Source organism: Gadus macrocephalus, chromosome 12 (genome assembly GCF_031168955.1).
Source record: "Gadus macrocephalus chromosome 12, ASM3116895v1".
NCBI lineage: Eukaryota > Metazoa > Chordata > Actinopteri > Gadiformes > Gadidae > Gadus > Gadus macrocephalus.
Window position 1 is genome coordinate 7,848,786 of NC_082393.1, and position 12,732 is coordinate 7,861,517.

Here is a 12,732-nt window from a genome sequence, read left to right on the forward strand (position 1 = left end):
ATTTATTTGCCGGATTGAATGTTTAGATACGATTTTTCAGACTTGGATCCAGCTCCCTCAACTTTTCCACGAGGATAAACTGAGGATAACTACAAACGGTTAGTCAAACACATCTACTACATTTGTACAATAACAATAGTTTCCTCACAGACTAATGTCCTTAGGCAAAACATTCAAGGGGGCAGATTACGTTGACTCGTCTTTGATCTTTTCTCGTCTTTGATGATGTGCAACCAAATAACCTTAATAATTTCCCCAATGCCCAATGTCACAAGTCCCCAAGAGGGCACTTGTGAGTCCAAACGTGTGTGGTGGGTTCAGGCCCCACCTGTTCTCAAATTGCAACCATGCCTTAAATAATATAGTTTGTTCAGCCATCACCTCTAAAAAACACATCTTGTTTATATAGGTTCCAGCCTTTCAGCCGTCATTCTCCCACAAGTTTCTGCAGTCAATTTTCACTGCATCAAGAGTCAGCCCCCTCCCAAACACGATGGGTTCATCAAAGACATTGCTGGGGTAATGGTCTATACACTCCTCCTCTTCCGCCTGCCCTTCCTCCAGTACACTCTGCTCCGCCTGTGAGGCGATGTAGCCGGCGGTGGTGCCCGTTTCCTGGGAGCTGTGCGTGTAGTCGGAGCTGTCTGAGGCCTTGGCCAAACTCTTGAGGTAGGGGGTCTGCGGCTCCGTCCCTGAATCCCAATCAGGCCGATGGACAGAGGAGGCGTCGGTGGGGCCCTCGCGGCGGCCGAAGTCTTCGTCGTTCTCCTTCTGAATCTCCATGAACACAATGACTTCCCCTTCTTCTGAGGAGAAGTCGCTGGGGTTCACGTGGAGATCCATCTTGCCCTTCAAGGAGTCAACAAAGAAAAATTATTTGTATACAGTGTTGGGCCGCAATAATTAAATGTTATCGTCTTTGCATGAACTGAGGATATAGACTTATCGTGATACCTAGTTCTATTTTCCAATTGAATTATGATGAGAAAATATGCACTTCAAATCATAAAAATATGGTTTTAGTTAATTACCAAAATGTCAGTACATTGCCATCAGCCTCTATGGAATGACCCTCAATCAGACGATTAGATATTTATCAATATCGTGTACAGTTTCATGACAAAATGTGATAATCCATTTTATTAATTCAATGACATACCTTGTTATCTGTAAAGGACTTTGCCAACTTGCTATTGCTGGGATCTGGTACATCTTTCAGTGATATTAGAATCATCTTCAGCCTACAGAGTAGGATACCAATTGCACAGAGACATGAGGCGGAAATTATATAGCAACACATGGCCCCATCAATGTGTTGCTCTAAAAACTAGATCTTAGGGGTAAGAACAAGCTGCTTCTATTGAAGAGTCGTTGGAATACATTCATTACCTTTGCCATCTTGCTAGCCACTTGAAGAGACAGAGCAGAAGAACTATGAACACAGAGGCTGCCAATAACAGCCAAGGGAGTGGGTTTGTTTCCTCTGAAAGAGTGAAAATTAGGAAAACATGTAAGAACACATGTTAACCCATGACATGTAGACCCAGAGATACAAAGAAATGGGTTCAATGACATGGTCGCTTAACCCTCAGATTACACCAGGGGGAGCTATGGTCAGTGTGGAACAAATCTAACCGCGAAAAAAACGAATTGAAAGGAGTTGACTATATAGCAGCAGCATGGGGCTTACGTTGGATGATAAACTGGAATGTTTCCCCACGGGGTCCTTCGCCTTTTTGTGTCCAGCCTGTCACCCAGACTATGTAGGTGTCTGGAGGCAGATGGTCGATGGTGTACCGACGCTCTGATGCAGGGACATGGTCTGCAACACACAACCATATACAACACACAATGACATACATCCTAGATGGAAGGATTATTTCTTCAATTATTTAAGTGCTGTACACAAGGTTCAAGTGACAACAATGCAATTATCAACTCTTTAAATTGGCCACATACTGTTTTACAAAATGGAGAAAGTCGGGGAAGGTCTCGGGGGGGGGGGGGGGGGGGGAGTGGGGGTGGGGAGGGTGTGCTATGAAGCCGCTGGTTTGGTGGTGCATTCCACCATCGGGTGGCGAGGAGGAGAAGGTGCAGAGCTGGGTTTTGGTGGACGGACTAGCACGTGAAGAGGGGGGTGGTGAATGTAATACGGCAGTATGCTTGGTGTGAGAGGTCAGGCCACTTTCATCTGTTCACTAGGGCTGCAACTAAACATTATTTACATAGTCGATTAATAATGAAAAGATTTCTGATGATTTATTTAGTCTATTAAATGCCGTTAATAATTGTAAATGCCCGAGTTTCCAGAGACAAAAGGATGCCTTATATGTGCTCTGTTTATCTGACAAGCAGCCAAAAAGAAGTAAACTATCCACTAAACTAGAACCACAGGGCTGTGTGCGCTACGTCATGGCTTTATCGTTCGGTCCCTGGGCATTATACTCACACGTGTCCTCGGGGTCCTTGTTGTTTGTTACGTAGACGGTGTAGTTGCGGATACACCCTCTACGCTGATGCCAGGGAATCGGGGTCCAGGTCAAGGTCACCGCCTGGCCGTCACCGTCCCTGTTGACCGACGGCGCACCTGTTGGCACTGTAAACCAAAGAGCTCCTCGTTCACATGACCCACTGGAAAATCTAATTTCAAACCGCAGACAGAAAGGGTTTTAAAAAAGGCAGATGTGTTGCTAGAACATCTGTTTGTTATGGAGCCAGTTTTTGTCATTTTTAACATGATCATTTAAAAAAACGATTCTTTTATTTGACTAAAAGTCCTATCAAACAGAAGTCGAACGGCATTCCTTTCAAAAAAAATTCCTGAGGCGTCATAAAACAGGAGGTTGGGGCGGGACAAAGCTCTTCAAAAAGTGTTTGGGTTTGTGAAAATGGTTAGGGTAGAGCTCAGCTTAGCGTTGATATTTGAATACGTCCAAAACAAAAGCTAGCCGTAAAACCCCATGATATGAGTAACAGAAGATAACAGAGCAATATAATTGGACAAAATACTAGTCAGTTCAACACCAGTCCCGGCACACATACATTACTTGGAGAAAATATATGAAAATTAGCAACATTTATATCTGTGTTTTCTTTCATTTTGTTGGAACATTAACAAATCGCAGGTCTGTACTATATCAGCAGTTAACAAAATGTATTTGTTTATCCAAAGTGACAAGGTTTTATACCTTAGGGATGATTTACTTATACAGTTTAATTTATTTAGTTTTACCAATCACAGCCTCTACCTTATGAGGTGGGTGGGGCCTGGCATAGTGGCTGCAAGAGACTTCTGCTGGGAAGGCCGCACTTACCTGACACTAGAGTGTTGACACCAGTAAAACTGGCCTTGCCCAAAGCGTTTTCATAGAAGACATACACCGCTCCATCATAGCACGTATTTGGATCAATCTCTGCAAACCAAAAGAGAATAATTCATTCAATTATTAGGCTGAGAAAGTGAAACAACACGTTTTTGCAGTGAGCATGTAAGCATCTCTTCCTTGTCACCTGTGATTACTGCCTGACTCTCTGCGCTGGACAGTCGCATCCATTGGAGCTTTTCAAACGGCTGGTCTTGCAGATACCACTCAACCAGATAGCCAGTGGATTGCAATGTAGGGTCTGCCTTTCTCCAGTAGAGGGAGACGTTGTCCTTGCTTTCAGTGACATGCAACTCTTGAGGGGGCTGAGCTGAAGATGGAGGAGTGGGTAGTTGAGATGATAGTTCAGGGGTCGGCAACCCTAGGCACGCGTGCCACCACTGGCATGGGGCAGCATAATCATTGGCACACTTTTTTTTTTTCTTATTAAAAATTTAAAAAAGTATTAAAATTTAAAAAAACAGCAGTGTTCTGAAATGGGATAAATTAATAGTTTTTAAACCTATGTTGTGAGTAATAGAAAAAATATTGAAAGTATTGTCGCAAGTGGTGTTGTTGCTGTATGCATCGCCTTCACATGGTTTTGCATAACTGTATATGTCTTAAAGATATTGATGTGGATGGTTTCAACATTCTCATATATTCTCGTTTTTTACATTTCTCACAGTGCAAATATGTTCCTCAATGAGTTTCTGAAAATGGTGTTTTAAGATGGGACATATGTAAGGGATAATGTATAGAACGCCGGTCATTATCAAGAAAATAAGCCCCGACAGGGCGAACAGGTGTGATACCAAAGGCAAAAAGTCCTTTTGTTTACCTTGATAGTGGTCATTATTCATCCGTTGCCAATGAATTATCAGTGGGAACGCCGGAAGTTGTGAAGTGCTCATGCAAGTGAACGGAACGTTGAAAAGACCCGTGTAATAAGTAATTATAATTTGTAAGCCCATGTTGCAAATATAACAACTAAAAAACATTTCAAATGTTGATGCATGATTGTGGACTATATGAAAATAGTACAATTCCAGGTCTTCTGGAAATGTTTTTTATGTTCATAATTCAGCTTCATATTTTATATATTGTTGCCTAAGGCACACTCATTAACGAGAAAATGTCAAACTGGCACTGCATGTTGAAAAGGTTGTTGACCCCTTCATTGAACATGAGTCTATGATGTAAGGGTTACACTGACTGATTCATTTTACTCCACAGTACAGTGGTATTGTAGTAATTTCTAAATAATAAAAACGATGAACTAGGAAAGAGAGACGGTATAAAGGCTTCATTGCAAAAATAATTAAGTAAGCACCTCACCTGTTTTGAAAAGGGAGGGGACGCGGGCCGGAGGGGAGGAGCCTTTGGAGTTGTATGCAGACACCGTCACCAGGCAACTTACACAGGACTGGACTTCGAAACGTGCGTCGTTGGCACTGACATTGTGTGTGGTTGGGCTTTCCGTGTGATTGTCATTTATATGGACTAGGTATCCCAGCACCCTCCCTCTGGCCTCAGATTCATTCAGCGACTGCAGGGACAGAAGGACGTTAATTGTATTTTTTGCAGTAGGACCACACTGCAGAAAGCGTGCATTTGTCAATTGACGTTTGCTAAATAAACAAACATGGAGCATGTTTATGAGTGTTTTTCTTTCCAGTGTTTCACACTGGCAACGGGCTTCTTGCAGTACAATTTGTGAAGCAAAGTGGTGATGGCACTTATTCTTCAACCACTGCATTTGATTATATCTTTTTTTTTTTCTCATTTGCATATGAGGTAGTCAGCGAAAGTTCCAGATTACTTTTTTATTGGTATATCTGAGGTAAAAATTTAACTCCCAAAAAGTATTCATAAAAAGGAGAAATAGTAATGCAGATGGACGGTAATGCATTTTAGGGACTGCTTTTCGTGTAAACTGAAACAGCCATTTTGTCTGGTTTTCAGTAGCCTCTCTTGCTATGACTAATCAGGTGTGTGTGTGTGTGTGTGTGTGTGTGTGTGTGTGTGTGTGTGTATGTGTGTGTGTTTGTGCGTGCATAGGGTGATGTGGTGTGGTGTGTACGTGTGTGTCTGTGTAAGCGTGAAGCCACAAAAGTGGTTAAGGGCTGACCTTTCATTTCTGTGGAAAATGGTAAGAACAACCATAACTAATGCTTTGGCTACAGCAATGGAAATGTGTGCAAACCAACAATGTGCTCTAAACCAGAACTAAACCCAACCAAACTATACTATGCAACTATAGTAAGACCGCAAATACGTCAAACAAGTTCTTAAGATTCAATGTGCACAAGGCCAAGAGGTTGAAAACACTTACCTTCCAGTAAACAGTCAACTTGTTCGGTGGAGAAGTGGCCCTGGCAAACCAGATGTCAAGTTCCTTGTTGGGAGCTGCAAAACGACAACACTCACTGTCACACTAGCTGATGGAATGCAGCTCCATTTCTGTTGGAGCCAATCATTTTCTTTATGTGTTATTTTGTCCCATGGCTCATACAACTGTTAACAGACAATAAGGTTTATTCCTATGTAAACTTTGAGCATTTAAGACTTGAGAGGAAGGGAATGATGATTTTCCCGTACACAGAATTAAGACGGTCTGTTTGACAGATTTTTACATTTAAGTTAGTGCACTGCATTTGAAATTTGAAAGTGGCGTACTAGGTCATATATTTAGGGAAAAGGTAAGCTTTGAGCCGTTTTTGCTTGTCATAAAGTCTTCAAAAAAATTATTTCTTATTAATTAGCAACGAGAAAGCCCAACATCGAAATCACCCATGGGAAACTTTTGTCAAATATTAAGCCATAGCTGCTCAAACACATTTGGTTAAATACAAACAAGCACAAACAACAACCTGGCAGACTGAACAACTAGTCGTTCGAAATAGAGTGACTCTACTGTGCTGTACTTACAAGGGGAATTACAAAGCGGTATAATGCGGTCTAAAAAGGTCCCAAGAATGTGAGACCATGAAATTAAAGTGAAAATACCAAAAAATACTAAATGTGGGCCTCCAGCCATTGTCAAGCCACAGCGGCAGGCTATCACTTGCCTTCCTCCTGAGTCCTGTTTTGGACCGGTGTGCTCCAGTCACTCCAGAGTCCACTGTTCAGCTTGGCTCTGGCTCTGAAGGAGTAATTCCTGGATGGTTCTAGAGAAAGGACGGAGGGCAGCTCAGATGAGGTGTTCAGCCAGTCCTGAAGACAACCACACGACAAACACAATGTTATTTAATATTCTCTGCTGGGCTTAACTGTCGGCCTAGTCATGTTTAAAAATAATGGTGAAAATAAATGGAAGGCTGAGAGTGAGTAAACACTTTGGTAACAATGACAGTACAGTTGACATACCAATACAATTAATCCCTACAGTTAAACTTGGACTTTTTACATGGCCACTTGCATTCTGAGGAGCATTTTCCATGTCATGGTCGAAAAAATATGAATAAGCAAGATTTGACGACTCCTATATTAGTGGCATTTCTTCAACAAAGGGACGTGTGGCATATACATTAAAAACATTATGATAAGGACTCTGGTATACATCTCTGCAAGGTCTTTTGCGAGTGCGTTCATTTGCATCATAACGTTTAGGGCTTTTGCATCAAAGCGTCACATTGCAATGACTCCATTTTTGGTCATTGTTTAGTAATCAATCATGAAATGATTGATCATTATGGGGACTAACAGGTTACAGTATGTTAATATTTATTTAGGATTTGACAGTACTGCAGCTCTCTTCAGTCTTCTCAATAAGGCCAAGAATTGCCATCCAAAAGAAACAAATGATGCATTCTTATGTACTAACAAGCCCTCTAACAAACATTGGATCTTACAGAGTCTGGATGTGTGGGATGTGGGATACATACCTCCTCTGCAACCAACAGATCCGTAACATCCCTGTACTGGACCTGTGGGTGGACCTGTAGGTTGACCTTCAGGGAGTGGCCCCAGGTGATGTTACAGGACCTCGAGGAGCACTCCACTAGGTTCAAAACGGGGGGCGAGGGCTTCACTGTAGGAATAACAATAAAAAACAGAGCTAATCTCAGACGGGGACAGACCACAAGTCAATATAGTGAATACCGCACCAGAGAGCAGGTTCTCAAATAAGAGGTGACATCAACCATCAGATCGAATATCCCCCCTGACAGGTTAGAATAGATAAACAACCATACGACTACACGAATACACTGCTTGTAACTGTAATCCCCCCCGATTCTAAAAATTACCACAATCTTAGGTGATCTTGTTTATTTTTTAGCTGATTACAGTTAGGTGTAGGATTAAGCAATTCACTCGAAAAGAGAAATCCTTTGAACCCAATGTGGTTTTCGAAATTGACTCATCCTCTCGTATATCCGCTACTAGCTTGGTCAAAACTGTCAATGAACATGAACATCATTGCAAACACTGCAGTGCTCCGTCTCTCATATGGTTTGAAGAGGGTGATGAGTGGGTGTGGCTTCCATACCGATGTCGCTGAGAGTGAAGTTATAGGTGTCAGACTCTGACCGCCCCAGCACGTTGTGGGCGAGGACTTCCACGGAAATCATCTGGACAGAACTCTCTACCGTCAAGTTAGCCCTGAACGTGACCGACCCTGGGCCCTCAATGGACCCAGGGCGAATCTCGGGGATGCCCTTGGGTTTTTTGGGCAGAGACGTCACCCTGTGACACATGAGGTGTTCATCAGTCAAGTCTATACACTTAATCCATTAATAGTGACAGGTAACTAACTGATTATCGCAACTGGAAAACCACATAATACAAGTGTGCCTTTTTACTGTTGAGCAGCTGATAGTGATGAGGCATTAACTCACCGTAGAGTAGAATTAGGGTGTAGATAGGTTTTCGTCAAGCTTTTCCATCTACACTCCACAAAACCATGTGTTCCGTTACTCTTTTCTTCACTCTTTATGCACGTTGGGGCTCCATGTTTGCCTGGTGGATCTATAGCAAAACCCCAAAACATGGAGAAATCCAAACCCAGTTAGGTTGAATAAAAGGGAAAAACAAACACGTTTCTCAACAGGGTGTGACAATGCGAATAAATAAGATTCGTTATTATGTTACGTTCCTTAAATACGTTTTTGTGTTCAGATAAAAGCAACATGGACTTTCATAAACTAGGCTATCACAAAAAGAAATTCGACAATGTTATATGACTGTGTGTGTCATTAAAGTATCAATTCCAACAAGAACAATAACATGGCAGTTATTTTAACTGTCAGCAAGCAACAACCGTTGGGGAATAGGCCTGCTAAAGATTGTTTCAAATAATATACTTACATCCTGCACGAATATCGATTCCACAGAGATAGCGTTCGAGCTTGCACTGGCAGCTATACGTCGCACTGTTCGTTGTGTTTACAGCGTCAATGTACACGGTGGACGAATTATGACGTTCGTATTTGCGCAAGTTATCGCTTAAATGCACTTCAATTTCGCAGGTGGATGGAAATGTGCAGAAAATCTTAAAACTGGAGCCTCGTTTCACAACTTCTCCAGCGCTGGACCAGATCTTGCATGTTTCAGAGCCTGGAAAAAGAACACAAGTAGAGATGTTCAGCTTCACCTGCTGATGTCAGTTATCCCATTTGCAACTTATGTTGGCTTTAGATTTAGCAACAATTGTGGAGATATCATGTTCATAATAATAAAAAACTGGACGGATTGACAGCTATTAGATAGCTGTAGTAGGCTACAAAAGCGAAATACTGCATGTTTAACAAGGATTCATGGCGAGGCTTTAACTGTGTTCCAATTATTTCCATGTGAAATGTACAACTTTGACTCAACGTGGGATTATTTCGATGCAAAAACATTTGAAAGTGAAATGTAGTGCGGCCTTTACATTAATTAATAATCTGTCTAAACGCTATGACGAGTTGATTCTCACCTGTAGAACAATGCACAACCAGCGCTGTGACTATGCAAACGCACCATGTTGGGAATTTTGGAGCCATTCGTTGACCCGCGACGTAGTTCCTCTTCAGGGGTTCCCAAATGACCACATCACCAAGTTAACAAAAGTAGGCCAGCTGACAAAGTCAAATAAAACATCATTTATTCCTTAGTTAAATCATTTGGGTGCCATGGCAAATCAAAAAAAATTCAAAGAAGACACAAGGACACCTATACTGATGCTGAACAAACAGCAACATCACACCAATGATACGAGAACAATCATTGCCAAACAGTATTATAGTCTATAACATATAATGATGTAATCAATGATTATCTATATTCCTACACTTAAAAGGAAATGAACAGCGTTTTAGAGATCCGTTAAATCAGCCAGAATATACACATATAGGCTTACAAATAAATACATATTTAACACTTGCCAAACCATTCGCTCGTCCCCTGGAGCGCTTCCTGTCTTGCCTGTTTGGTCGCGAGAACCATGGATGCAGGCTATGTCACTTGGGACCCGAAGGAGCTTTCTATGGTGGACTGCCGTCTCTCAACGAAAGAGAGACACAGGGTGTTGTTTTGGCACGTGGATTTAACGCTATCGAACAATCTATCTATCGGCAGAATATGCCTTTAGGACCCTGAAGAGCAGGGGAGGAGGATGTGCAAGGGGTGAGCACAAGATTTGAGCCTTCCCTTTTGCACCAAACTTGGTTTCGGTGGTTTGCTGATCAGATATCCTGACAAGCTTGGGGCTTCCATTTGGCAACTGGATAAGCAACTAATGAAATATGCATTATTATTTTTGGTTAACTTGGTTGTTATTAAGGGTCTGGCAGGCATCATCATTTGGGCCCGGCCCGTGTGATGGAGGCTAATGGGTCTCTGTGGGGGTTAGACCTTTGTGTTTTGTTTACAATTGTTCCATTGTGGGGGTGGTCTTTATTTGATACGTTCTTTCCCCCTCTCTTATTCTTGATGTTGTTGGTGGGTTGGTTGCATGCTGCCAGGCCTAGCAGCTGATCTGGGATCCGTTGACAGACAGTCCCAGCTCTCATCCCCATTTAAGCCCTCTTAGATATTTTTTTATTGATTTCATTCAACCAGAGGCGGACTGAGTACACAGCTTCCTTACTTTAGTAAAAGTACAGATACCCCTTGCTAAATTTTACTCAAGTACAAGTGAAAGTACTACAGTCAGATGTCTACTTAAGTAAAAGTACTGAAGTACTTGTTTTTATCAAGTTTGAGAGGGAAGCAACAAATTGAGGGTTTCCGTGATTTTTCTTTTCTCCTTTTATTTTTTATTTTTTAGAATAAGTAACGGGTACTCACGGTTATGGATAGATATGTAGCGGAGTAAAGAGTACAATATTTGCCTCTCAAATTTACTTGAGTAAAGTCATGAGTGCTCCCCAAAAATGATACTCTAGTAAAGTACAGATCCCTCAAAATTGTACTTAAGTACTGTACTCAAGTAAATGTACTCCGATACTGTCTGGCTCTGCATTCAACATTATTGTGCCCTTCTTGGGTAGACTTTAAGTTTAGATAATGTGTTAAATAAAATATTATAACCTTTTGTCACATCAACCTCTGGTGTTGTCAGGCATCTATTGCATGAGTAAGTTTGTTATCAACAATCGCACAGATATTACATCGTTATAACGAGTGAATACACTTAATCATATCTATCTATCTATCTATCTATCTATCTATCTATCTATCTATCTATCTATCTATCTATCTATCTATCTATCTGTCTGTCTGTCTGTCTGTCTGTCTGTCTGTCTGTCTGTCTGTCTGTCTGTCTGTCTGTCTGTCTGTCTGTCTGTCTGTCTGTCTGTCTGTCTGTCTGTCTGTCTGTCTGTCTGTCTGTCTGTCTGTCTGTCTGTCTGTCTGTCTGTCTGTCTGTCTGTCTGTCTGTCTGTCTGTCTGTCTGTCTGTCTGTCTGTCTGTCTGTCTGTCTGTCTGTCTGTCTGTCTGTCCGTCCGTCCGTCTGTCTCACTGTCTATTTGTCTGTCTGTCTCTCTCTTTCACTATATCGTTCAATCAATCCATGGATTGAACTATCTATTGAAGTGGATAAAACCCCACACTTTAACTAACTAAGAGAGGCCGAGAAATACAAGGTTTGAAAGATAAAGACTTTATTATCACTTGCAGAGGAGCTATAACAAAACCTTAGTTGGTCGGACAAAGAACTCCTAATCAGGAATCAGGCTTCAGGTTTTAGGCTTCAAACTGTGTGGCTTCTCCCTACATGCACTAGCCAACCACAACATTGTGTCCCCCACCGAGTTCCCCATTAGTTTTTCTCAGTTGTTTTGGTACATTTCTCAAATCGAATTTAAATTCTCAAAACTACCTGTTCAATCTTCACATAATTTTGTCACTTGTGCACATCAAAAAAGCAGTTTCTTTTTGAACAAGTTGCAAATGCTTTGGTACATTCATGCAAAAAATGATGTACAATTCTCTGCTCTTTCCTACATTATCAATTGCTTATGTCATGTTGATCAAAATGTATTGTAATGGGACTCTATTGAATAGTCTCAGCCCCACAACATTTAGGCATTAGTTCATTGCATAAATCTTTGCATGCAAAATGGTTAAACAAGTTGTCATAATATGTCAAGCATATTTCTATACATTTCCATTAGACTTTTTTTCTAAATCTGTCCTGAATTGGTAAATTGAATCTTGACTTTCTCTAAAGAAGGGAAATGTGTGAAGTGTTAGATCAACCAGTTTACTGTTGCTCAAAGGTGCATCTCCTGAACCATGAACTGGCAAGCATATATATAGCTGGAGCACAACACAATGTTACATTGTCTGAGGATTTGTGGCCCAACAGACAGGAACGTCAGGAGGTGTTGGAAGACTGCACTGTAATTCCTACAGCAATGCATGTACAGTTTACCCTAAGGAGATTTTCCTATGTTCACATTTCTAGCAATGACATGGTCTGTCAACAAATTACAGTACAAACAGTCAAAGCGTAAATGTGAATCTTGTCCAGTCTCTTGCAATCAATCTCCCACATACACTAAGGTGTAACTTACAATTTACAATAATTGTCTTCAAAACTTTAGCCATAGTTTACATCAGAACATCCCTCCAGAGTACACTGTAATATTGACAACATGACTAAGCAATTTGACTGTCTTATCCGTAGACAATGACACAAGGACTTGTCATTCTGATGGCACTGACATGTTCATTGAAACAGATATTTACTTTTGAGAGATGAACTAAGTATTTTGAGCAAGAGACTGGCTTTTGCAGGTAATCTATGGTGTTTTGCTATTTGAACACATTGTTTTGAGAAATGCACTTGCTGCTTTGCAAATTTCAATTCTGATCTGAGAAATGTACCAAAGCGACTGAGAAAAACTGTAACGCAAAAGGCAAGGAACGCGGGTAACACAGG

At 41.3% G+C, this 12,732-nt stretch overlaps 1 protein-coding gene across 2 annotated transcripts in view; it reads right to left on the reverse strand.

Moving 5' to 3' along the window:
* The window catches only part of il12rb2 (interleukin 12 receptor, beta 2a), a 10,593-nt gene extending 632 nt beyond the window's left edge, over positions 1 to 9,961 (reverse strand). Inside the window, exons 1-16 of one of the 2 annotated variants that reach the window (XM_060066464.1) lie at positions 9,736 to 9,961; positions 9,283 to 9,424; positions 8,673 to 8,921; positions 8,204 to 8,333; positions 7,855 to 8,051; positions 7,250 to 7,395; positions 6,434 to 6,578; positions 5,698 to 5,771; positions 4,701 to 4,911; positions 3,511 to 3,693; positions 3,315 to 3,413; positions 2,450 to 2,596; positions 1,691 to 1,822; positions 1,390 to 1,483; positions 1,160 to 1,241; positions 1 to 849 (exon numbers count right to left, since the gene is read on the reverse strand). The exon at positions 1 to 849 is cut by the window's left edge and continues 632 nt beyond it. In XM_060066464.1, the coding sequence (XP_059922447.1) occupies positions 421 to 849; positions 1,160 to 1,241; positions 1,390 to 1,483; positions 1,691 to 1,822; positions 2,450 to 2,596; positions 3,315 to 3,413; positions 3,511 to 3,693; positions 4,701 to 4,911; positions 5,698 to 5,771; positions 6,434 to 6,578; positions 7,250 to 7,395; positions 7,855 to 8,051; positions 8,204 to 8,333; positions 8,673 to 8,921; positions 9,283 to 9,349 (2,385 nt within the window). In that variant the 5' untranslated portion in view covers positions 9,350 to 9,424; positions 9,736 to 9,961 and the 3' untranslated portion in view covers positions 1 to 420. Of the gene's footprint in view, positions 850 to 1,159; positions 1,242 to 1,389; positions 1,484 to 1,690; positions 1,823 to 2,449; positions 2,597 to 3,314; positions 3,414 to 3,510; positions 3,694 to 4,700; positions 4,912 to 5,697; positions 5,772 to 6,433; positions 6,579 to 7,249; positions 7,396 to 7,854; positions 8,052 to 8,203; positions 8,334 to 8,672; positions 8,922 to 9,282; positions 9,425 to 9,730 lie in introns of both variants that reach the window. The other variant, XM_060066463.1, reaches the window with a different exon arrangement.
* Positions 9,962 to 12,732: the final 2,771 nt, after the last annotated feature.